Source organism: Oncorhynchus mykiss, chromosome 9, assembly GCF_013265735.2.
Source record: "Oncorhynchus mykiss isolate Arlee chromosome 9, USDA_OmykA_1.1, whole genome shotgun sequence".
NCBI classification, from domain to species: domain Eukaryota; kingdom Metazoa; phylum Chordata; class Actinopteri; order Salmoniformes; family Salmonidae; genus Oncorhynchus; species Oncorhynchus mykiss.
Window position 1 is genome coordinate 73,351,540 of NC_048573.1, and position 27,317 is coordinate 73,378,856.

Below are 27,317 nucleotides of genomic sequence, written 5' to 3' on the forward strand. Positions count from 1 at the left end.
ACTGGTAGATTAAAAAAATATTCTGATCTAATTTATTATGGAGGGTTAGGAAAGTATTTCTGAATAAAACTTTTTTTGAATGGTTTGGAGAGCCTTTACACACTAAATATATTGGTGAATCAAAAAATACATTGATTTGATTCATCCTGAGTTGCCATATTCAATTGTTCAATCTATGAAATATTGGAAGGTGAGAAAAGTTTACAATAGGGGTTGAACAGTAGTCCTATAAATCTACCAATCCTCATGAATCATGGGACTGTAATGACAACGGTCCTGTCGTTGTGCACCGCGCGCCAGGCTCCAGGTTTAAACTGCTACATATGATCTGTGTTCCATAATGATTCCAATAGGTGACATGTCCTAAATTATTGCACAACTTGTAATACGTTAGCCTAATATGACCCACTATAGCTAGCGATCCTCAGGAACAACCACACCAACAGGACAGAGGGAATAAAGGTAAACTAACGATGTAATGGAACGATACAAAATGTAAGGAAACTAACACTAAAGTGACAGTTACAAATGTGAGGAAACACTAAAGTGACAGTTACAAATGTGAGGAAACTAACACTAAAGTAACAGTTATAAATGTGAGGAAACTAACACTAAAGTAACAGTTATAAATGTGAGGAAACTAACACTAAAATGACAGTTATAAATGTGAGGAAACTAACACTAAAGTGACAGTTATAAATGTGAGGAAACTAACACTAAAGTGACAGTTATAAATGTAAGGAAACTAACACTAAAGTGACAGTTATAAATGTAAGGAAACTAACACTAAAGTGACAGTTAGAAATGTGAGGAAACTAACACTAAAGTGACAGTTATAAATGTAAGGAAACTAACACTAAAGTGACAGTTATAAATGTGAGGAAACTAACACTAAAGTGACAGTTATAAATGTGAGGAAACTGTTTGGCGCTGTACTGTCATTTACGCATGGCTACAGAAGCCTATAGCTTGTGTATCCATATTTTAAAGTTATAAGGCCAGCATTTCAAACTTCACTGCTGAAAATGTGATATGTTGATATTCTTGACTGGTTTCACATTTTCTCTCAAGCGATCATAAGGTACACTGTAAAATAATTGTCATTTATATTTACAATCCCCTTATCAAAAAGGCGTAATAATTTACCTAGCTCGTATCAATTTGTAAATTAAAGTGCATGGAGAACGGTGTAATTTATATCATAAAAAAACAAAGATGTTCACCTCGGAACCAACAGGTTGCTTGACCTTATTCATCGTTTCATCGCGCATAAAGTCAGTAGCGGTGCGTGGCCAAAATCACAGCGGAAGCCAGGAAAAAAGTAGAACACAACTGTTTTTGAATCATTTGAGGTCAGAATATGGTGTAACTGTAGACACACCTTAATTGATTTGATCTCCACCCTAAACGAATAGCGGGTGAATATCGTGCTATTCTCATGCTTTGAGTTCAATGTCAGAATACACGTAGAGAAAAGTTCGTAAAAAGAGAATTACGTTCCATTTACACACGCTTAACTCGGATAGGAAATCCCTCCTTTATGATCTGCGGAGGTCAAATAAAATGTAAACACTAACCACACAACTCTCTCCTTTAAATGAATGCTTTATTGAAATCCGAACATAAAACAAGCCACAATTATTATTTTTTCAGCCAACATTCGCTTATCTGATCCCTTTAATGTCTACAACTAGACTCACGTCCTAAATAAAGCAATTATATATAGTCATTATTTCATCCCGTTGCAAAAATGTACATTTGACCCAAACATGTATTTGCAGCTCTGCACAAGTTACATAATGCCTTTCTCCTTGCCCTGTCATAACCAGAGACAATAGAAACCTACTGTACTTAAAACGGCGTTTACTCAGGCAAGCCCAATTCTGATCTTTTGTCGCTGAGTCTTTTGACCAATCAGATCTTTTAACAATAAATTGTCCAAAACGTCAGAATTAGGCTGTCTGTGAGGACCGGTCTGCCAACACTGATTAAAGACCAGTCCTGGACTAAAAAGTATTCTCAATGGAGATTCTCTGGGTCTGGGAAACCAGTATCAGTACTATTATCTTCTGTTCTCGTCTACAACGGTTCTGTACTCGGTCATATATTTAGTTTCATGTAGACCCCGGGAAGAGTAGCTGCTGCATGCGCAACAGCTAAATGGGCATCCTAATGAAATCTAAACTTCAGGATTCTCTTGAGAGAAATATAACAGGCAGGTTTAATAAATCAAAACGATTTACAGATGGCACTTAAATACAAAAATGACTCTTATACTCCACCCAAGAGAAGAATCTAAAATGCATCACCCAAGTAGGACTACTAAAAACGAACACAGATGTTTTTTAAAGTAAATTACTTAAGTAGGATAGATAAAAGGCAAAATGAACATCCAATCCCATGGATAGAAAGAGATCAGGCAAAAAAACACAAAAATAAATCTAAAGTAGGTACTTCATGTTGAAAATAACAAAACGTGACGGTGCTACCAAACCAACGGCTGCTGTTGAAGGTTGTGGCAGGTTAACGGTGACCGCTAGTTGATCATCCGCGTTAAAAAAAAAAGGCTGGATTAGTCCAAACTGGCTAAAACAGGAAGTGTTGGTGATCATAACAGTGACGTTAGTCAGGGTCTGTGGGAGTGTATGGTGTGTGCACGAGACAAGTGTGTACATAATTCACGTGCACACACACACGTGGGGAATTAGTTATGTGGCATGGGGACAATTCTTCATATAATAATGTCAGAATGTCTGGACTGAATTTTAAAGTAGATCAACTCAGATGTGGCACATCAGCAGTGAGCCAACAGTGATAAAACCCCTCCCCTTTAAACCCGTTTCTACAACAACAAAAAAAATCACCAAAAGAAAGAAACCTTTCTACCAACAAAGTAATAGGAGTGAAAGAATAAGGCCAAAAGACAAGTTTCTACATTCGCCAGGAAGCTATACAGCAAAGCATTGCTTCACATTCTGTTCAGTGTAGAAAATAAACTTAAGTAAATGCCCAGCAGGGTACAAAACAGAGATCTTGTTGTATTCATAGTGTTTTTTTTATTTTAGAGACATTCTCTCCTCTTTTGGACATTTTTTGCACTCGTGTTTCCTCGAGCCTCTCCATCCTCCTTACCTACTGATAAATGCCGACTTGCAGTATTGTTTACAATATATCTATTCATATATAATTTTACATATAGATAAAAGTTATGTAAAAGCAGTGTAAAATAGTTTTATAAATACAAAATGGTTTAACAGTTTGTTGTTGTTTTTTACAAGCGGTGGTGATTTGATGTTGTGTAACCTGTTGTCCTTTGCGGTCGATTGAGATGAGATATGCACATGCTTTTAGTAGGTCGAGGAGGCTGAGGGAGATTCTAGATCGACCCTTAAGCCCATAACTCCCGAGGCACTTGTGTAGAGATGAAGTTGACTAGATCGGTGAGGGCAAATCTGGCAACAACTCAGATCGGTTTAAACAATACGGTGAGTGGCTCCACCTTCTCATAGGATACGTGGAATTGTTGCCGTGTTGCTTACACCTATCCAGTCCTAATCAGATCTCCACAAGGGCCTAGGAGCCAAGGGCCCATTTAGGACTGGGCTATAGGTAACTGAGGAGGGAGGCAGTAGTGAGTAATGGCATATGGTGTTGGAGGGTGATGTCACAGGTCAAGGGTCACTCAGCGATGATGTCGTCACAGTCCCGGTGATAAGCGCGGAAGGAGGAGCTTCAGAAGGGTGCGTTGTCCTGAACGGGGTTAGTTTCGGTCGGGGACTGGACAGCTTCTCCGTTACCTCTGGGTCCAACCACCATGTACTGAAGGATGAGAGAGAGAATTATTATTATTATTTTTTTTTAAATGGTCTGGTATCAATGTGATGGTAAATCTTCCCAGAAGTCATTTCATTCAAAAGGAGCTGTGTGCGAGAGATTAACCCAGTATTTTGAAGTTAATCCATACTGATCATGCATCTGTTAAGTTTCACACCTAATAAAAAAAATTAAAAAAAATAAATAAAAAAAAGCCTGGGCTGCAGCACCAGTTAAACATTACAAATAAAGTGACGAACTCTGAGGGTGACACCAAGCTAGGATACAATCTAACAATAACCCAAAACAAGCCCGTTAGTAAATACAACTCTTATCAACTTTCCCCAGGCCACATTGTTTACCTGTGCTGCAGCGAAGGGACACAAATCAGCCCAACTGTGAACAGAACAGATGGTCAATCTTCAGGGAGACAGTCATTTAAAAAAAAAAGTAGATGTTTGAGAGACAGTTGAGAATAATCCAATATCAATTTATTTTTTAAAAATAGGATACTTAACCAATAAGGCTCGAGGGTGTGTGGTATATGACCAATATACCACGGCTAAGGGCTGTTCTTAAGCACGACGCAACATGGAGTGCCTGGATACAGCCCTTAGCCGTGGTATATTGGCCATATACCACAAACCCTGAGGTTCCTTATTGCTATTATAAAACTGGTTACCGACGTAATTAGAGGAGTAAAAATAAAATGTGTCATACCAATGGTTTATGGTCTGATATACCACGGCTTTCAGCCAATCAGCATTCAGGGCTCGAACTACCCAGTTTATAGAAGCATTTATAACCTCCAACTCATGTGTAGGGTACACTTGTTGGCAGCACAGCAAAAATATGCTGTTAGTGTACAATGCAGATACAAAAATAAATTTGTATGTACAAACTAGAAATACACTTTTCCATTTGACTTGGCTTGTTGGTACATTTCAGTTCAAAATAGAGTTGTGTTAAGTCAGCGTCTACTAGAATAGAGGTTCTCAAAGTTGGGTTCAGGACCAGACGGCAAAACATATATATATATATATATATATTTTTGTAATATTGCAAGCAATAACAAGATGAAACTAATTTTTGGGATCTGTGGAAAACGTTTAGAGGGTGAGATATAGTATTATTCATCCACAGTGTCTTGACCCTCAGATGCGCAACATGGGCGGCTCGCAGGGGATATTGGTATCCACAAGTCTTGTATTTGCCAGAATGTTCCTTTTTGAACATAAATGCACTAATTCAAAGACGTCAGCCCGGTTTGTTAGCGACATACACGTTTTAAACCTCCCGTTTTGGGCTGGATGTGTCTGTGTAATTCATACATGCATCATCTATGAGCAGAATTACTGTTTTACTTCAATTAGCCACAAAATCACTAGTTTGAAAGTGACTGTTTTCTTGAAGGTGTGCCGTGCCATTTTCCCTACACCCCCCCCAGCCTCCAAGCCAATGAGCTTCGGCCCCCTGAACTTGAGTGACAGTGAGCAAGAGGCCGGCCCAGGGTCATCGATTGAGGTTGCAGGGCGGGTCCAACGGCTCAGTGGCCACAGCAAAGAGGAACGGCGTAGGACGCAATAGTCGGGGGACGACTTTTGGTTCGTGAGTGTTACTTTCTGAACTACTGGCTAAAAAGTATACAGAAGTAACAAAATCTATTAAGATTAAAAACTGCAAATGACACAGACAAAACATATAGAATTACAAGAAATAAGCTTTAAAAACAGCAACATTCTCTGATGCCAAGATGGAACCTTTAAAATGTTCTTTCCCAGGGCCTGAGAATGAAAATAAATATGAAAATGAAAATGAAAATATATATATATATATATATATATATATATATATATATATATATATATATATATTAAATCGCTCTAAATTAAAGTTGTGTTCTGATATGAGGGGTCCCTGATGAATTGGTTATCAAGAGTGGTCCCTGACGCAGTACACCGTCATCACCTGCCCATGAACCACTTCCAGCTCACCTTGATGTTCCCAACTTTGTCCTCGAACGACTTGAAGGTAGGAGAGTTTCTGCAAAACAGATATTACAAAACATTCAAGCAAATAAATAAAATTAAAAAGTCTACCACATGAGCACATAGGAATACCACTGACTAAACACCACAACTTTCAGAAGTGTTCATTCACGATAGAAACCCCCGGATGCTAAAATAATAATCCTCTCCTTTAATTAAAGTACATTTAGAATACTAAAGATGCTCAACCACCAGATTCCTTAAATCCAGGGTTAAACTGACGGAGATGATATCTTTACACATCATCTGGTCATACGCTTGTCTTAAGAAAAATAAGACAACTCTGTATTGTGTGAGACTATGATTCTGATTACAAGCAATCTCCAATTACAAAAGCATAATTATTTTATTTAAAAACACCATCACAACTGTTAAAGCTAAAATGCTAATTTCATTAAAGTGATCAATAAAATAGTAAACTATAATTAAAAAAAAAAAGGGGAAAAAAAGTGTGAGAGCCAATTTACCTCATCGTTGGCATACTTATCGATTGGCGGATGGAGTAGTTGCTACTTTGTAAGCATTAAAGGGAAGGAGACAAGGAAGTGTGAGTGTTAAGAGCCAAGCAGAGAGAGGACTCTAGACCCCCAAAAGCTCGTTTTAGCATTGGGTAGCGCCATTGATGACTTTCACCATTTTGAAGTAGTCATCTAGGGTTAATGATCACATGATGCCAACCAGGTTGTCAGGAGGGATCAGCCAACATTTCATAACTGCAGGTGGCAGTAAATCACCAGCCGTGGCTTCATACCTGTTCAAACAACCTCCAGGTGGCAGTATGCACCCTTTCAGTTTGTTTATCAACTCATAGATAGTAGAAGAAGGACTACTTCAAAATGGAGATGTCCTCAATGTCACTGTCCCATACTCTCACAGATGCCCTAATGGAGACAGATACAATGTTGCTTCTTCTAACTATCTTTAAAAGGGACAGAAAGATTAAAGAGCAGACAACGAACCCAGTCAAAGTCTGTGCAAGTTGAGGAGACTGGTGACCACTTCAGTCAAACAAATCAGGTTAACAGGCACTCATTTACAGGGAAACGGACTCCCCCCCCCACAAAAAATAATTATCAATAGGATATTCATGATCATAACAGCAAGAGGGATGACAAATTAGCATTCAATAAAAGTTATGAATTAACTTCTGCAGCAGATCAGTATACAGACTAGCAGTCTTTACTGGACAGATCTGCTATAGAAGTTGATCAAGTAGCTTAATTGGGATGTTTCGGGTCCCAGCAGCAGCAGAGTACTCTTACCCAAAGGAGTTTGAGAAAGGCAGCGCTCTGTAGACCATTCGCAGCAATTAAAACAAACAGGAAAAACGAAAACAGGGTGAGGAACAAGCAGTGGTTGGCCGGAGCAGAGTTAGCCTATCAGGTTGGGGCATAAATAAGCTACTATAGGGCAGGGTTGCAGAGGAAGTGTCCTAGACGGCATGGCACACTATTTAGGGCATTACTTTTGACCCTAGGTTTCAGGTCTGATGTAGTGCATTATGTAGGGAATAGGGTCCCATAGGACTCTGGTCTAAAGTAGTGCACTATATAGGGAATAGGGTCCCATAGGACTCTGGTCTAAAGTAGTGCACTATATAGGGAATAGGGTCCCATAGGACTCTGGTCTAAAGTAGTGTACTAGATAGGAGAAAAAGGGAGCCATTTGGGACAACCATACGTTGACAAGATTTTAAGGGACAAATAATTTTACGCAGGTCAGCCATGGTGGCTACATGTGTTAGATGGCATCGAACAGGGACACCTGTCATGAAGCCCCGCTGTAGGGGGTGTTAGATGGCATCGAACAGGGACACATGTCATGAAGCCCCGCTGTAGGGGGTGTTAGATGGCATCGAACAGGGACACATGTCATGAAGCCCCTCTGTAGGGGGTGTTAGATGGTATCGAACAGGGACACATCATGAAGCCCCTCTGTAGGGGGTGTTAGATGGCATCGAACAGGGACACATGTCATGAAGCCCCTCTGTAGGGGGTGTTAGATGGTATCGAACAGGGACACATCATGAAGCCCCTCTGTAGGGGGTGTTAGATGGTATCGAACAGGGACACATCATGAAGCCCCTCTGTAGGGGGTGTTAGATGGCATCGAACAGGGACACATGTCATGAAGCCCCGCTGTAGGGGGTGTTAGGATCCATTATCAGAAATCAATTAGTCAGGCTTGGTGATGGATAGATGAAAATGGAAAAAAAAAAAAAAAAAAATACAATGATCAAAATGGGACAAATAGAACAAGCCAAAAAACAGGGGCAGCGGAGCTGGGAAGCCACGGCTAGAACAGGGGAGGATGCCAACACACACACACACACACACACACTGAAGTGGAATCGTTAAAATGTTAACAAGCAGGGTAGCCTAGTGGTTAGAGCGTTGGACTAGTAACCGGAAGGTTGTGAGTTCAAACCCCCGAGCTGACAAGGTACAAATCTGTCGTTCTGCCCCTGAACAGGCAGTTAACCCACTGTTCCCAGGCCGTCATTGAAAATAAGAATTTGTTCTTAACTGACTTGCCTGGTTAAATAAAGGTAAAAAAAAAAATTAAAAAAAAATATTCCCAGGTCCCTTAGATAGTGGAGTTAGTATGTAATTAGGAGGGTGATTAAAGTGTAGGTGATAAATGGACAGATGGGCTTATTTAACATATGTATAACATGAATGACAGCATTGCTTTGAACCATAAAGGCATCTTCAACATAGCTGTACAAAAGTATGGTCCACATGCCATCACCACAGCTAGTATCTCCACTGAACACAAATATAAACTCAACATGTGAAAGTGTTGATCCCATGTTTCATGAGCTGAAATAAAGAGCCCAGACAAGTTCTAGTCACACAAAAAGCTTCTCAAATTTTTTGATGCACAAATTTGTTTACATGTTAGTGAGCATTTCTCCTTTGCCAAGATAAATCTATCCACCTGACAGGTGTGGCATATCAAGAAGCTGATTAAACAGCATGATCTTTACACAGGAGCACCTTGTGCTGGGGACAATAAAAAGGCCACTTTAAAATGTGCAGATTTGTCACAACACAGTGCCACAGATGTCTCAAGTTTTGAAGGAGAGTTCAATTGGCATGCTGACTGCAGTAATATCCACCAGAGCTGTTGCCAGAGAATTTAATGTTAATTTCTCTACCATAAGCCAACGTCGTTTTAGAGAATTTGGCAGTACGTCTAACCGGCCGCAACCACATGTATGGCGTCATGTGGGCGAGCAGTTTGCTGATTTCAACGTTGTGAACAGAGGGCCCCGTGGTGGTGGTGGGGTTATGGTATGGGCAGGCATAAGCTACAGACAACAAACACAATTGCATTTTATCAAAGGAAATTTCAATGCACAGATATACCGTGAAGAGACCCTGAGGCCCGTTGTCGTGCCATTCATCCACCTCCATCACCTCATGTTCCAGCATGATAATGCACGGCCCCATGTCACAAGGTTCTAGACCCAATTCTTGGAAGTTAAAAATGTCCCAGTTCTTCCATGGCCTGCATACTCAGACATGTCACCCATTGAGCATGTTTGGGATGCTCTGGATCGATGTGTACGACAGCTTGTTCCAGTTCCCGCCAATATCCAGCAACTTTACTTAGCCATCGAAGAGTGGAACATTCCACAGTCTACAATCAACAGCCTGATCAACTCTATGTGAAGGAGATGTTTCGCGCTGCATGACGCAAATGGTGGCAACACCAGACACTGACTGGTTTTCTGATCCACTCCCTTACCTTAAAGGTATCTGTGGGGTAGTCAACCCTCTTCCTGGATAACTACTGGGTAGTACACAGGTATTTGCTCCAGTCCTGCTGTAATTCCCGATTCAGCTAATCAAGGTCCTGAGGTACAGCTGATTAGTAGATTTGCTACAGCCCTAGAGGGTTGGTCTATATAAATACTACAATTAACATACCCAAGTCACTGTTCTGTAACAGTGAAAACATTTGTTACCCGAGGGGCTTTTAAAAAAAAATATATATATTTTTTATTTTTTATAATCTAGTAATTCTATTTCTATGGTTTTCCACCCCTGTTCTACAGGAAGGGCCGGCGGCAGCCATTTTGTGTCTTGGTCTGTACCTCATGTCTCCCAGTTTCCTGCTGAGGACAGTGCCCATGGTGGAGAAGGCAGCGGTGGTCTTCTGTCCAGCCACAGACAGGGTCTCAGAAGTCTTCTTATACCTGTAAGGGGAGAGAAGAAAATAAGGGAGGGAGAGAGCGAGAGAGATGGGAGTAGAGGGAAGATGGTAGACCGAGAGGGCGAGAGATAGGACGAGAGATGGGAGTAGAGGGAAGATGGTAGACCGAGAGGGCGAGAGAGATAGGGCGAGAGAGAGAGGGCGAGAGAGATGGGAGTAGAGGGAAGATGGTAGACCGAGAGGGCGAGAGATGGGAGTAGAGGGAAGATGGTAGACCGAGAGGGCGAGAGAGATAGGGCGAGAGAGAGAGGGCGAGAGAGATGGGAGTAGAGGGAAGATGGTAGACCGAGAGGGCGAGAGAGAGAGGGCGAGAGAGAGAGGGCGAGAGAGAGAGGGCGAGAGAGAGAGGGCGAGAGAGAGAGGGTGAGAGAGAGGGCGAGAGAGAATCTCCTTAGAACTGAAAACCAGCCTCACTTGGTTTAGAACAGATTAAGCAGTCAGGAAGTCAGCCACTAAGGAGTTAAATCACAGACAAAAGCTGCCTTTAAAAACAAAAACAGAGCAGCCCAATTCTGATAAGTTTCCACTAATTGGTCTTTGAACCGATCAGCTCCTTTGACAAATTGGACGAAACATCAGAATTGGGCCTTTGACTGTCTGGAGTAATGAACAGCCATATAGGAGAAATACTGCAGAAATACAGAGGAAACAAGCGAAGAGAAGAATAGCACAGAGCAACAGCTTGTATCCAATACGTGACCAATGTCTCCACCAAGAACATTAAATTAAGCATTAGGTCTCCGCTCAATGGTTTGATTGAAAAGTATATTAAAAATGGCTTCATTGACAGCCAGTAAGTTATAAGGGACAAAGACAGGGACTTCTCTACTTTTTTTCTACATCACACTACCACCGACCCCAGTGGGAGTTCAGTAGGGCGAGACGGACTACCGACCCCAGTGGGAGTTCAGTAGGGCGAGACGGACTACCGACCCCGACCCCAGTGGGAGTTCAGTAGGGCGAGACGGACTACCGACCCCGACCCCAGTGGGAGTTCAGTAGGGCGAGACGGACTACTGACCCCGACCCCAGTGGGAGTTCAGTAGGGCGAGACGGACTACTGACCCCGACCCCAGTGGGAGTTCAGTAGGGCGAGACGGACTACCGACCCCGACCCCAGTGGGAGTTCAGTAGGGCGAGACGGACTACCGACCCCGACCCCAGTGGGAGTTCAGTAGGGCGAGACGGACTACCGACCCCAGTGGGAGTTCAGTAGGGCGAGACAGACTACCGACCCCGACCCCAGTGGGAGTTCAGTAGGGTGAGACGGACTACTGACCCCGACCCCAGTGGGAGTTCAGTAGGGTGAGACGGACTACTGACCCCGTCCGTATACAGTATTTTTAATTTCAACTGGGTGGGTGGATCAATTGCACAACGCAGCAGCCTAAAACAAATCTCAAAACTCAAAAAAAAAAAGGTTATTTTAAATTGTACTATAAATTGAAAACAGTTGAAAAACAGAAGTAAAATAGTCTTTACATTAAAATATCTCAGCCTCCTTAACAAACCTCAATGTGACCAACCTAAAGCAGGAATCTACCCCGACAAGACTGTGCTGAGGGGAGGACGGCTCGTAGTAATGGCTGGAATGGAATGGTATCAAAACCATGGTAACCACGTGTTTCATTCTACACACATTCCTGCCCAATGCCCATAATATTGTATAATCCCATCGTATACAGATATCCCTCAATGCATGGCTGTTAGGCCTATACAGGGGTGGTACTCCACAGACAGACGACTGAGCAGAGGTGGCGATTGTCTCTAGCGTGGCATCAATAGCTACGTCACCCTGATAGTGCCGGCGTCGCTTACTAGACAGCCATTCAGTGCACAAGTCTATAGGGTCTAAGTCCTCATCCTTTAACATTGATTTCTATTCAGACTGACCAATACACACAAAAAAAATGGTATTGATAACTATTTGATAATAGTGAACACACAGTTGGGGAAACTATGCAGCTAGTGGACAATGAATGAATTAATGAATGATAGATAGATTGTTACACCTTGTAAAGCAGGTCAGAGGGTCTGCAGGAGATGTGATGACTAAGAAGAATGCCGGTACATTCAGCCAGACCAGGCCTTCAGTAGGACAATTTTAAACAGCCTCAACTTCAGTCCTCAAGTCACCAACAACTTATGTTGTTGCACCACACAAGCTATAATAATAATTGATGTAGGCATGTGCAAGGCTAAGCCAAAAATGTGACTTTTTGGGAGGGGGGGGGGGGGGCTCCAGGGCTGCAGTTGAGGAACAGGGCCTAAAGAACCAATACAGAGAGAAGCTACCATCAAACTCACACTGAAACCACCTCACCATCCACACACCACCAGCCGAACAGAACAGAAGCATGGTCAGACAGAACAACTCCTCCCTCCAAGCACCAAGCAAATGGCATGAAGACAGAAGCCCCTTTTACCCCTGCTGAAACCAACTTAAACAAATAAACAAAAAAGTAATGTATGTATATATAGACTCACGCTTCAGATTGGGCAATGCCATCCAAAGTTTCAGACGCTGTCAGATATCTACGGACACACAGTACGACATTTTAACCAACAAAAACACAACACTTTTTACATGAAGGAAAGGGCAAGTTAGAGACTTGACGTTTATATGAAATTGGACTTCACACACAAATTCAAAATCTTGATTAATGTGTCGGGACAACAATGACAATATTTTTTTATATATTTAAAAAATTTCTAGGGCTTCAAGTACATAACAGGGGTTGCACTAAACTAGTCTATGTTTAGGGATTAGAACTCCTTTAGTAACCCACAAAGAGTATCCAGCATCAGAATATTTGATAAGTCGTTCAGTTCGCACAAACCAAACAGTGTCCTGAAACAAAACATGGAATTAGTGGTATCCTGCAGATCCTGTTTTGTCGGAATGGAAAGGAGGATGTGGCTACGTTTCTGCTGACTAGAAAGGAAACCGGAACGCAATACATACCATAGCTGCAGTCTTGCTAAAAATAGGCTAAATGAACACTTTACTTTCTTCTACATCTGTAAATACTGATACAAATCAACATTTATTTATAAAGCTTTTGTAAAAAAGTGCTTATGCAGAAACTCAGCCTAAAAACACCAAACAATGCATATTTAGAAGCACAGTGGCTCAGAAAAACTCCCTAGAAATAGGCAGGAACCTAGGAAGAAACCTATAGAGGAATCAGGCTCTGAGAGGTGGCCAGTCCTCTTCTGGCTGTGCCGGGTGGATATTATAACAGAACATGGCCATTAAAGCCAGATTGTTCTTCAAAATGTTCATAGATGACCAGCAGGGTCAGATTATAATAATAATAATCACAGTGGTTGTAGAGGGTGCAACAGGTCAGTGCCTCGGGAGTAAAATGTCAGTTGGCTTTTCAAAATGTGTCTGGTCACAATGCAATCTCACAGGTGCACACACAGCCAACCTAGATCTCTCTCGATTGGTGTTTCTCTCTCTCTCTCCAGCATTCCATTCCTCACCCACACAATCCTGTTAAGAGTAAAACTGTGTGTGTGTGTGTGTGTGTGTGTACTGAAAGAACAGTGCAAGATAGCTCACAAATAAGCCACTTACCAAGCCTGTTAATATTGGCCTACAGCCATTCAGATTTTTTTGTTTTGTTGCCGTAGCAACAGTGGTGGCGTGAGTGGTGGCGTTTCCACATAGATGTAGGATATAAATACTGTAGCATGGAAGAGGGGGGGGGGGGGGGGGCATTTAGGTCCCCCCCCCCTGTTTCCCTAGCTTTAAGCACAACTAACTGCCACCAAACTAATAACAGAAGTGTAAAAACAAATATTGGTTGTTGGTTCAGACGATGTCACCTTAACACTGAGAAGCCTCGGGCAAGGAAGTTTCCCGTTTTATAGCAAGGAACTGATAGACGACTGACAGACGTCAATGTGATGGTGAGCCATTGCTAGCTAGCTAGCGATCAAAAAAAAAAAAAAAAAAAAGGATCATTTTGAGATGGGCCGACAGCTTTAGCTCCCGCATGGCTCATTGAGACTCCTTACCGGTGTGGAATTATTCAAACGTTTGACTGCCGACACCCTGTTCAGAGATCTCTAAGTAGTGTCGGCAGGAGATCTCGTGTTCACACAGCAATGACCTTGAAGCCGTCAGCCTCGTTAAAAATACCCCAAAACAGAAGAAGGAGGCCGTAGCGTCATTTGGTCCATGCGTTGCTTATGGTCTAGATTGTAGCTTATAAAAATAAAAAAAAGCCAATGTAGCGAGTTCAATTCCCGGGACCACCCAGATGTAAGTTGTAAGCACGAATAAATATTCCACACAGAGTGAGTCCATGCATCTTATGTGACTTGTTAAGCACATTTTTTTTTTTTTACTCCTGAACGTATTTAGGCTTGACATAAAAGTGGTTTAACTTACCGACTCAATACATAAAAACAATTCCTACCCTATGACATTACCACGACACTGAATAAAAAATGAAAAAAAGTAGCAAATTAAACTACATCTTTCCGTGACGTTAAAAACCCTCTATTATTAAATAAAAGGCCTTTATAAAAACAGATGGTCTCACAGGGAATGGGATTTTTCCCCACGTAGCAGGCAGAGGAACATGCTCCCTACAGACAAAAACAGGTGTTACAACATAATAAAACGGTGAGATACAGCAGCCATGTTATTAAAGTTCTGAGCAGAGGGGGGGGGGGGGGGGGGGGGGGCGCAAACACACTAGTTGCAGGCGACAGGTGGCGATCGATTGAGCAGTAAAAACAGGAGAGAGACTCACAACTCTGAACCGGTAACTTTCTCATTCCACTCGCCAAGTTTCTCAGTGGTTCTGACATAGCTAGAAGACAGAGACTGGGGTCAGAGATGTACAGCTCAGCGGTGTGCCCACGGTTAGCCGTCTGTCTGGTCGCCTGATTCATGCTACAGGGTAGATCCAGAACCGTAAAACGGGCTCAGACATTTTCTATTCACCATGTCATTTACAGAACGGATCCAGAACGATAACCAGGCTTAGCACAGCACAGCCCTACAGTAAGAGTCAAGAATTTGTAAGAGGCTTAGGTTGATATGATATCTGAGAAGGGAACGATCCAGTAGCTACAACCACAGATAGAATAATGAGCCAGATGTTTCACCGGATGTATAAAATGTGAAGCATCCACTACCAAATATGGTGACAAGAGGAAGCCCAGTGGCCGGCAGTGGGAGGAGACGGATTTGGGCCAACATTCTGCCAATTTTCTCATCGATTAAACATTAGACCGCAATACAGTTTTCAGTTCTCAAAACTAAAATCTGGTATGAACACAGTGGACTAAGTTGTCGACTTGACCCTTCTCCAAAGTATAAAATGTTTTGTTGTTTACGAGTGCAAGGGCAAATTGAGTTACTGCACCCGTGCACTTCAGAGTGGGCATTCCCTAAAGGAAATATAAATGCATGATACAACGCGTCACAAGGATCTCGGTAGCTCATGCTTGGCTCTGCCCACTAGGACTCATTTTCTCCCATTGAAAAACAACAGGTTATCATCTTCGGTCATTAAAAATCAGTTACAATGACTCATACTGAAATTTTAAAACATTATAAGATGTTTCACCCTTCTAGTTTGACTTAGTGTTTTTTTTAAACCAAGGATTTGAACATTATTATTTTTCAAAGGATCTTCTACTTACGCATTGGAGGTCTGGACATCCTGCCACCCCTTGGTGAGGTTCTGTTTGAGCTCGTTGAGGGGGCTCAGCCCCAGCTTCCTCTTCAGATCAGCAGAATGCTTCTCTTTGGCCAGGAGCACCTGTCTCAGGGTGTTGATCTCCTCTTCCACCTGACAGCAACACACAGGAGAGGTCAGAGGTCAAGTCCAGGCTCCTTTCTCCAGTGTGGGTTAACTGAAGAGACCTTCTTTGGGTGAATAGTCCTAAAGCATGCAAACTACATTGAACCAAAATATAAAAACGCAATAATTTAAGATTTTACTGAGTTACAGTTCACATAAGGACGTCAGTCAATTGAAATAAATTAGGCCCTAATCTATGGATTTCACATGAATAGATATACAGACAAGCATTTGTTGGTCACAGACACCTTAAAAAAAGGTCGGACGTGGATCAGAAAACCAGTCAGTATCTGGTGTGACCTCCATTTGCCTCATGCAGCACAACACATCTCCTTCACACAGAGTGGGTCAGGCTATTGATTGTGGCCTGTGGAATGTTGTCCCACTTCGCTTCAATGAATTTGAAGTTGCTGGATATTGGCGGGAACTGGAACATGCTGTCCTACACGTCATTCCAGAGCATCCCAAACATGCTCAATGGGTGACATGTCTGGTGAGTATGCAGGCCATGGAAAAACTGGGACTTTTTCAGCTTCCAGGAATTGTGTCCAGATCCATGTGACATGGGGCCATGCATTATCATGTTGAAACATGGGGTGATGGCGGTGGATGAATGGCACGACAACGGGCCTCAGGATCTCTTCACGGTGTCTCTATGCATTCAAATTGCCATCGATAAAATGCAAGTGTGTTCGTTGTCGTACCATTGCCGTACCATAACCCCCACCGTGGGGCACTCTGTTCACAACGTTGACATCAGCAAACCGCTCACCCACACGATGCCACACTTGTTTTGCCCACTGTGACTCATTCGTTCCCATTGGAAAGGACAGGCTGTGGTCTATTTTAGTTATAAAGGTCTTTGGTGCACCTGTGTAATGATCATGCTGTTTAAATCAGCTTCTTGATATGCCACTTCCTGTCAGGTGGGTGGATTATCTTGGCAAAGGAGAAATGCTCACTAACAGGCATGTAAACAAATTTGTGCACAACATTTTAGAGAAATGTTTTTTTTGTGCGTATGGAACATTTCGGGGATCTTTTATTTCAGCTCATGAAACATGGGACCAACACTTGACATGTTGTTTATAATTTTGTTCAGTGTCCCCATTGTCTGAAACGGAGTTCCTCAAATGTTTGTTGAATGGATTATTAGTAAACCAAACACTAGGGACAACAGGGCCTACACTGGTGAGCTCAGACCAACAGATAGATTAAGACACAGGACCCTAGCTTGGCTGGTTGAGAGTGGAGCTCCTCGGCCTCCTCCGTGAGCCCTGGGGGCAGCATGTTGATGGCTACTACGCCCATGACTACCTCTAACCTTAACCCCAACAGACAGGACAACAGGGCCTACCTTGGCTAGATCAGAGTAGAGCTCCTCGGCCTCTTCCTCCGTGAGCCCTGGGGGCAGCGTGTTGACGGCTGCTACTCCCATGGCTCCCCCTTCCGTTAGGGAGTCTACTCCTCCTGCGGGACCAAGGCCCTTGTTGGGGGAGTTCAGGTTGATGTCTGGTTCGAGAGAGAGAGAGAGAGAGAGAGAGTGAGTGGGGGCATGCTGAGATGAGAGTAGGAGGCCTTGAATTTAAATTGTTAATGTCATCAACAGTAAAGGGAACTAGACATCTGCATCTTTCACCCACTGTCTTTAGTCACACCTAGCTAGGTTTCCATGGTGACAGAATTTCATATGAACATTCTAAAATAAAATATGCGCATTTTCCCCATCTGAGATGTTTCCATCAATTTGACTTGTCGCAGATCAAAAGGATGTGTGTTGATGACGTATCGCACATAAAAACAAATTTGTGCGGTTGAATAAAATACACAAAAGTCAAATGGGTTTCCATCGCCTTGTCCCAACCGACGTTGCGTTATATAGCGAATGTGGCCACTCTAGTCTTGGCACTTTGGCTCTAGTCAACAGCTCGCAGATTATTATAACTATTTTTTTTTATTTTTACTTTTAACTAGGCAAGTCAGTTAAGAATAAAAAGTATTATTTTACAATTACGGCCCCCGGCCAAACCCAGACAACGCTGGGTCAAATTGTGCCCCGCCCCTATGGGACTCCCAATCACGGCCGGATGTGATACAGCCTGGATTCGAACCAGGGACTATAGTGACGCCTCTTACACCGAGATGCAGCGCCTTAGAACGCTGCGCCACTCAGGAGCCCGAGTGACAGGTAGACAACCTATAATGAACATTGATGATATTAATGACGAGATGTATTTATTTGTCAAACAGTAGTCAAGAATCTCCAGAATATTATGAAGACTGTCATAATTTAGTGGCAAGGAGCATCAATCATCCTCCTGTATGTGGGGCCTTCATTCAGAAAATATTCACACCAAGACTTTTCCCAGTGTGTTACAAAGTGGGACTAAACTGGATATAATTGCCATTTTTTTTTTGTGTGTGTGTCAGCAATCTACACAAAATACTCTAAAAACATGTCCAAGAGGAAGAACAACGATGCAGTAATGTGTTGGATTTGCCCCAAACATAACACTGTATTCAGAACAAACAATTCACTGGGTTCTCTTTTGTTGCCGTTTTATTTTAGTGCAGGATGCATGTTTTGGAATATTTGTGTCCTGTCCGATCTTGACTGAGATTACAGATAATTAATTGCATGTGTTGTGGTACAGAGATGAGCTGGTCATTCAACCATCATGTTAAAACCCCCATTGCTGCACACAGATAGTTCATGGAACTTATTATGTGACTTGTTAAGCACATTTTTACTCCTGAACTGATTTAGGCTTAACATAACAAAAAGGGGTAGAATACTTGCCTTAAAGACATTTCAGCTTTTCATTTAGAAATTAATTTGTAGAAAAGTCTGAAAAAACACAATTCCTCTTTGACATTATGGGGTACATAGGTGACATAAAATAGATTTCTAAATTCAGGCTAACAAGATGTGGAAAAGTCAAGGTGTAAAATTCGCTCCGACGGCACCATCATCACATGACCTCCCAAGTGTACTTCCGTGTGATGGTTATTATATCAATATTTGAACATAGATATTTGCGCCGCCATTTCTTGCGTAATACATTTGACAGAATAAAACGATCCCACCTTGCCTAAGGCATTCTGTTTTGTTGACATTTTGAAAGTTTACAGACAAATTTGCTGTTTCTATCAGGCCTGTCGTGACTTTGTATCCAGCGTACTAGCATAAAAAAAAAGGTTGTGTGGAACCTGGTTACAGGCAGCTACAGAGAGAGAGACGGGCAGCTACAGAGAGAGAGAGACGGGCAGCTACAGAGAGAGAGAGACGGGCAGCTACAGAGAGAGAGAGAGGCACACGGGCCGCTACAGAGAGAGACGGGCCGCTACAGAGAGAGAGAGAGGCACACGGGCCGCTACAGAGAGAGACGGGCCGCGGGCAGCAACAGAAATGGATAAGGAGATTGAAACAGCGACACGATGTAAGGAAAGTGCTTAGTGCCGACAAACGCAGAAGACTCCCGGAGGAGAGCGGGGCTAATTACAGAGTTAGGCCTAAACGTTCTTCTAAGAGGAAACAGCCCACCACGGAAGCAGCAGCCTTTTAAAAATGTCCATTAGTTCACTCCTGTCTCTCTATCCTCTTGAGTGGACTGGGCTACGCTGGTGTCCCAAATGGCACCCTATATAGTGCACTACTTTTGACGTGGCCGCACTACATAGGGAATAGGGTGCAATTTAGGACACAAAGAGGAAACACTTTTTTTGGGGTTACACTGATTCCATATGTTTTATTTCATAGTTTATGTCTGTCTTCACTATTATTTTACAATGTAGAAAATAGTTTTAAAAAACCCTGGAATGAATAGGTGTCCAAACTTAACTGGTACGGGACATACAGTGCATTCAGGAAGTACTCAGACCCCCTGACTTCTTTCATTCACATTGTTACGTGACAGCCTTTTCTAAAAAAATGGATTACACAACAACAAAATCCTCAATCTACACACAATGCACCATAATGGAAAACCGAAAACAGGTCTAGAATAATTTAGCACATGTATTAAAAACAGAAATACCTTATTCACATAAATATTCAGACCCTTTGCTATGAGACTCGTAATTGAGCTCAGGTGCATTCGGTTCCCATTGATCATCCTCGAGATGTTTCTACAACTTGATTGGAGACCACCTGTGGGATATTCAATTGATTGGACATGATTTGGAAAGGCAAACACCTGTCTATACAATGTCTCACAGTTGACAGTGCATGTCAGAGCGAAAACCAAGCCATGAGGCCGAAGGAATTGTCCGTAGAGCTCCGAGACAGGATTGTGTCGAGGCAACAGATCTGAGGAAGGGTACCAAAACATGTCTGCAACATTGAAGGTCACCAAGAACACAGTGACCATCATTCTTAAATGGAAGACGTTTGGAACAACCAAGACTCTTCCTAGAGCTGGCCACTCGGCCAAACTGAGCAATCGGGGACGAAGGGCCTTGGTCAGGGAGGTGACCAAGAACCCGATGGTCACTGACAGAACTCTGACAGAGTTCTTCAGGGAATGGTTGTTCTTGGAAGTTTCTCCCATCTCTCCAGCACTCCACCAATCAGGCCTTTATGGTAGAGTGGCCAGACAGAACCCACTCCTCAGTAAAAAAGCACATGACAGCCCACTTGGAGTTTACCAAAAGGCACCTAAAGATTGTCAGACCATGAGAAACAAGGTTCTCTGATCTGATTAATAACAAGATTGAACTCTTTGGCCTGAATGACAAGTGCCACGTTTGCAGGAAACCTGAAACCTGTTGTGGGGGTTGTTATTTCAGGTTTTTTTGTGTGATAAAAAAAAAAATCAATAAACCTGTTTTTGCTTTATCATTATGGGGTGTTGTGTAGATAGAATTTTTTTTAAAAATCGAATCCATTTTAGATTATGGCTGTAACATAACAAAATCTAGAAATAAAAGCAAGGGGTCTGAATATACATACATACATAATAAATTACATTTAGGTACAATTTTATAAAATGCCGACAGAATTGGTTTGTTCGACATGGTGGAATATTTTTGTGTCTGTAAAATGTATTGTATTATGCGACAAATGGCGACAGGAAACGTCTTTATGTGCAAATATTAATATAATAACCATATATTTATTTATTATTTATTTAACTAGGTAGGCCAGTTAAGAACACCTTTATTTAACCAGGTAGGCCAGTTAAGAACACCTTTATTTAACCAGGTAGGCCAGTTAAGAACACCTTTATTTAACCAGGTAGGCCAGTTAAGAACACCTTTATTTAACCAGGTAGGCTAGTTGAGAACACCTTTATTTAACCAGGTAGGCCAGTTGAGAACACCTTTATTTAACCAGGTAGGCCAGTTGAGAACACCTTTATTTAACCAGGTAGGCCAGTTGAGAACACCTTTATTTAACCAGGTAGGCCAGTTGAGAACACCTTTATTTAACCAGGTAGGCCAGTTGAGAACACCTTTATTTAACCAGGTAGGCTAGTTGAGAACACCTTTATTTAACCAGGTAGGCCAGTTGAGAACACCTTTATTTAACCAGGTAGGCCAGTTGAGAACAAGTTCTCATTTGCAACTGCGACCTGGCCAAGATAAAGCATAGCAGTGTGAACAGACAACAACACAGAGTTACACATGGAGTAAACAATAAACAAGTCAATAACACAGTAGAAAAAAAGAGAGTCTATATACATTGTGTGCAAAAGGCATGAGGAGGTAGGCGAATAATTACAATTTAGCAGATTAACACTGGAGTGATAAATGATCAGATGGTCATGTACAGGTAGAGATATTGGTGTGCAAAAGAGCAGAAAAGTAAATAAATAAAAACAGCATGGGGATGAGCTAGGTCAAAATGGGTGGTCTATTTACAGATAAATATAAAAGTAAACCTGGGAGTCACACGATGATACTTTGTGTGGTCCTCCCACTACAACTCGGGAAACCATGCAGTTTATTAGGCTACAGATTAAGTCATGATACACTTTCACCACCCTGTGAAGTTTATGGTGAGGAGTTTGAGGCTCCTTTGCTAATAAATATGGGGTGTTATTCTGGTGACTTGACGATCGATGTAGACTAGCCTACCCGCACTCTGCCAGCTGTTGGCTAGAGAACACGTGCCAAGACCGGAGTAAACACATTTGCTATTTAAAATGCAACAGTTCTGTGACAAATCCATCGGTAGAGTTTAAAACGCGATGGAAACACATTATACAGAATAAACATCTAAAGGTCATTGTGTGCACGAAATCTGCACACAGATTTTCATCCACAAGTCTGTTTGGTGGAAAAACACCACTGTTGGGGAAATTAGCATATTTTCTTCTTTGTTTTCCACTTCCCCTTCAGACAAGATAGATTTTTTACTCAGTGCTAGAGGCGTCACTACAGACCCTGGTTCGATCCTGGGCTGTATCACAACCGGCCGTGATCGCGAGTCCCATAGGGCGGCGCACAATTGGCCTAGCGTCGTTAGGGGAGGGTTTGGCCAGGGTAGGCCGTCATTGTAAAATAAGAATGTTCTTAACTGACTTGCCTAGTTAAAAAAGGTTAAATATATTATATTCAAACTTGACCCAAAAACAAAAAGGTCTGTAACACAATTTTTTACATCATTCTATATTATACAAGGAATCACAAAATTATTCACCAAAGAGAATCAGACAAATTTAGGCTATTGGCTTCTTCGCATATTCAAGCCAGTGGCAAAATACAACACTGCCCCTTTAAGGCTCTCCTGGAGGATGATTGGCCACCCTTGGTAGCCTATAAAATATTGCAACATTACAATGATAACCAAATGTGTAAATGTCCTTATAAAATAACTGCCTCTGGGGCTCAAATTAAGGGCCCCATCGTCCTTGGGTCTACGGTTCAAAAAAGACTCGGACGAAATATCCAAAATTCATACACCCACCGCACAGAATTTAAATGTTAAAATTACGCAGTGGGACCAATGCAACGGCTCAGACCGTTTAGAACGTTAATATGTTAATTTCTTCATATTACAAGATCAACAGTGAGCACGTCGCTGTAGGCTACACACCGTTCTCAAAATGTTTCATGTGACTAATATGAAAATATCCGGTAGAAGTTAAGTTTGACACCCCTTCGTCTTGGGTTGGTCAACAGCACTACTCCTAGTAGGAGTGGGAACATTAAGCGGTCCTTTTCCAGCACTACTCCTAGTAGGAACATTAAGCGGCCCTTTTCCAGCACTACTCCTAGTAGGAGTGGGAACGTTAAGCGGCCCTTTCCAGCACTACTCCTAGTGGGAACATTAAGCGGCCCTTTTCCAGCACTACTCCTAGTAGGAACATTAAGCGGCCCTTTTCCAGCACTACTCCTAGTAGGAACATTAAGCGGCCCTTTTCCAGCACTACTCCAGGTAGGAGTGGGAACGTTAAGCGGCCCTTTCCAGCACTACTCCTAGTGGGAACATTAAGCGGTCCTTTTCCAGCACTACTCCTAGTAGGAACATTAAGCGGCCCTTTTCCAGCACTACTCCAGGTAGGAGTGGGAACATTAAGCGGCCCTTTTCCAGCACTACTCCTAGTAGGAACATTAAGCGGTCCTTTTCCAGCACTACTCCAGGTAGGAGTGGGAACATTAAGCGGCCCTTTTCCAGCACTACTCCAGGTAGGAGTGGGAACATTAAGCGGTCCTTTTCCAGCACTACTCCAGGTAGGAGTGGGAACATTAAGCGGCCCTTTTCCAGCACTACTCCAGGTAGGAGTGGGAACATTAAGCGGCCCTTTTCCAGCACTACTCCAGGTAGGAGTGGGAACATTAAGCGGCCCTTTTCCAGCACTACTCCTAGTAGGAGTGGGAACATTAAGCGGTCCTTTTCCAGCACTACTCCTAGTGGGAACATTAAGCGGTCCTTTTCCAGCACTACTCCTAGTAGGAACATTAAGCGGCCCTTTTCCAGCACTACTCCAGGTAGGAGTGGGAACATTAAGCGGCCCTTTTCCAGCACTACTCCTAGTGGGAACATTAAGCGGCCCTTTTCCAGCACTACTCCTAGTAGGAACATTAAGCGGCCCTTTTCCAGCACTACTCCAGGTAGGAGTGGGAACATTAAGCGGCCCTTTTCCAGCACTACTCCAGGTAGGAGTGGGAACATTAAGCGGCCCTTTTCCAGCACTACTCCTAGTAGGAACATTAAGCGGCCCTTTTCCAGCACTACTCCAGGTAGGAGTGGGAACATTAAGCGGCCCTTTTCCAGCACTACTCCTAGTGGGAACATTAAGCGGCCCTTTTCCAGCACTACTCCAGGTAGGAGTGGGAACATTAAGCGGCCCTTTTCCAGCACTACTCCAGGTAGGAGTGGGAACATTAAGCGGCCCTTTTCCAGCACTACTCCTAGTAGGAGTGGGAACATTAAGCGGTCCTTTTCCAGCACTACTCCTAGTAGGAGTGGGAACATTAAGCGGCCCTTTTCCAGCACTACTCCTAGTAGGAGTGGGAACATTAAGCGGTCCTTTTCCAGCACTACTCCTAGTAGGAGTGGGAACATTAAGCGGCCCTTTTCCAGCACTACTCCTAGTAGGAGTGGGAACATTAAGCGGTCCTTTCCAGCACTACTCCTAGTGGGAACATTAAGCGGCCCTTTTCCAGCACTACTCCAGGTAGGAGTGGGAAAATTAAGCGGCCCTTTTCATTCAATGAGAGACGACTAGTTTTCATACACATTTTGTCATTTTGAGAAATATTGCACCAAACATCTTAGTGAGATGTAAAATTGCGCGATTAAGATCTCGTCGGAAAAACGTCAGAATTAATGGCCGCTTTCTTGATTTGTCTTGGTTTAATTCGGGCTATGTTGAGGAATCGTTTCTGGCCAGGTCGCTGCTACCGTAGGGAGACAGTCATATTGACGCTTTTTTTAAATTTAAATTGAAGGTCATTAAAGAGTTTGCCCGCACAGCCGGTATCTTCGCCTAGCTTTGCTAGGAGCAAACTAGCTGAGCAAACGCTCAACTCTTATCTTATACAAATGCGGAGTTCAGTATGGATAACTGGTTGTGCGATTTGCTAGAAACAATACTTAGAAAATTTAAATAAAAGTTGATTATGAAAACGCTTACATGTGCCTGTTTGTCCTGGACAACTGTGGTCCTTCTGCTAAAAAAAAACTACTTTTAATTTAAAAATAACGTATAGAATACAACCGCCAAATCCCCCATTTCTATTACTCGGTCCCAGTGCGATTGTTTGTATTTCAGCATCCCCGTGGAAGGACCGCAGTTGTACACGTAAGCTTTTTCCAGAATTGACATTATTACAAGAGTCAACTGATGGGGACAATGTTGTTGCTACCAAATAAAAACTAAACTCCGCCTGATAAGAGAACAGAGTTGAGCGTTCCTCAGCTAGGAGCAAACTGAACCTACGGATGCCTTTAGAGGGAAATGCATCTAAACTAACATTATGTAACGTTAGCTAATCAAACAATTCGATAGCTAGGCTAAATGCCACCGCCCTGGCATAATTGCCCCCCCCCCCCTCCCCAATCTCAACACTGGCCCGATTTTGAAGAAACTTGGGTGATTGTTGCGTCTTGCCAGAGAGCCGGCATTTAACAAAATTACACTGATTGACCCAAGGCGGGTGCTATAATAATTCAATGACATTTGTTAGTCGGACCAGAGAGGAAGATGCAAAGCGAGAGGGATAACTTGGCCCAAAATACGTCTTCTCCAGCAGGTGGCGTATAGAGTGTATATGCTACTGGTACACAGGCTAACTGGCTTCCATTTTTTTAAAAAAATACATTTATTTTCCATTAGAGGAGACACTTGAGTATCTCTGGTCAACATACTAGATCTGTGGTCACAACTGAAAATGTGTCACACGCTATAACTCAATGGCCGCTACATCTTTCGTGGGGTATGACATGTTCACTGTTGTTGCCTTGTTGGTCATTGGGAACATAGCCAAGGTGTGTCACTCAATTGAACCATATCAGCTGGCAAGCTAACAAACTAGTTAACCAACCATCCTGGCTGCGTTCTTGTCTAGCCATTTACGTTTTCTAACCATCAAGCAAAATAGCCTTTATTTACAAAAAAAAAAAAAAGCTACGAGCGATTTAAAAAAAAAAGCTAATTGAATAATCGCATAACTATAAAAACATTAAAAGAGATCATTGATAAGGGACTAAACTAATATGATTAACAAAGATATTTAAATTACAGTAACTCGATCTCTGCCCTCCGTTCCCCTTCCTATGACATTTCCAGAAGAACGGCTGTTGTTGCCGTCGGGCCCCCCCAAGTTGCGTTCATATCCAATGCACAATCATGAACAAGAATTCGTAATAACTTCCCCCTAAATCAACGGCCAGCTGACAAATATGTCTTAAATTCAGCAATAGTGTCAGTAATTTACGTTACCTTGACCAACGGGGTCCATGGCGTCGAATGAGCGGAGTGTTTGAGCGCCTTAAAGCGAGAACGACGTTAGCTAGTAAATGGAAAAGGGTGGTGGCTAACTAGCTAGCAGTGCCGTCCACTCAATCAAACGAAACCTGTGGCGTGACAGTTTCTCAACAATAACAACCTCATTCGTCGAGGGACACAGATACGAACAGGTAGTACTCGCTCCAATAATAAAGCCACCTCAGCTCGATGATGAACTCTCAGGTTGCGCCTTTTCCGGCGTCTGTGGATGACGTTGTTCAAGGCGTCACCTTGCCCCGCTCGTCACACGGACGTAACGTCATAAACCCCGCCCGTTTATACAATTTATTTTTTGTTAAAATTTGATTTTAAACCTAACCATAACTTTAATCACACTGCTAACATTATGCCAAAACTTAAACCTACAATGAAGGCCAAATAGCTTATATTTTGTTTTAATTATTATTTTCGAGATAAATTTGACTTTGTGGCTGTGGTAACTAGTGCAACCCCCTTTTTTTCCCACCTTCTTTTTATCCTATTCAAATGTTTTATTGGTCGCATGCGCATACTTACCGGATGTTATTGCGGGTGTAGCGACATGCTTTTGTTCTGAGCTCCAACAGTGCAGTAATATCTAACAATTTACAACAATACACACAACTCTAAAAGTAAAACAATGGAATTAAGAAATATATAAATATTAGGACCAGCAATGTCAGAGTCCAGAGTATGAATGTTTATATATATGCGCATACTTACCGGATGTTATTGCGGGTGTAGCGACATGCTTTTGTTCTGAGCTCCAACAGTGCAGTAATATCTAACAATTTACAACAATACACACAACTCTAAAAGTAAAACAATGGAATTAAGAAATATATAAATATTAGGACCAGCAATGTCAGAGTCCAGAGTATGAATGTTTATATATATATAAACAGTGCCTTCGGAAAGTATTCAGACCCCTTGACTTTTTCCACATTTTGTTACATTACAAACTTATTCTA

At 42.4% G+C, this 27,317-nt stretch overlaps 1 protein-coding gene across 28 annotated transcripts; it reads right to left on the reverse strand.

Annotated features, from left to right (window-relative positions):
- Positions 1-1,587: 1,587 nt before the first annotated feature.
- tpd52l2b (tpd52 like 2b) lies at positions 1,588-26,592 on the reverse strand. 28 transcript variants are annotated; one of them, XM_036988989.1, is made up of 11 exons: positions 26,302-26,592; positions 17,268-17,422; positions 15,750-15,898; positions 14,852-14,911; positions 12,570-12,617; positions 9,964-10,065; positions 7,124-7,150; positions 6,329-6,370; positions 5,808-5,856; positions 4,176-4,209; positions 1,588-3,819 (listed from the first exon to the last, which is right to left on the reverse strand). In XM_036988989.1, the coding sequence occupies exons 1-10, from the start codon at positions 26,318-26,320 to the stop codon at positions 4,201-4,203; spliced, it is 660 nt and encodes a 219-aa protein (XP_036844884.1). In that variant the 5' UTR covers positions 26,321-26,592; the 3' UTR covers positions 1,588-3,819; positions 4,176-4,200. The 28 variants fall into 28 exon arrangements, with proteins under 28 accessions (XP_036844884.1, XP_036844882.1, XP_021472659.1 ...); XM_036988987.1 differs by having other exon boundaries at positions 6,329-6,373; XM_021616984.2 differs by lacking the exon at positions 14,852-14,911.
- Between the last annotated feature and the right edge of the window lie 725 nt (positions 26,593-27,317).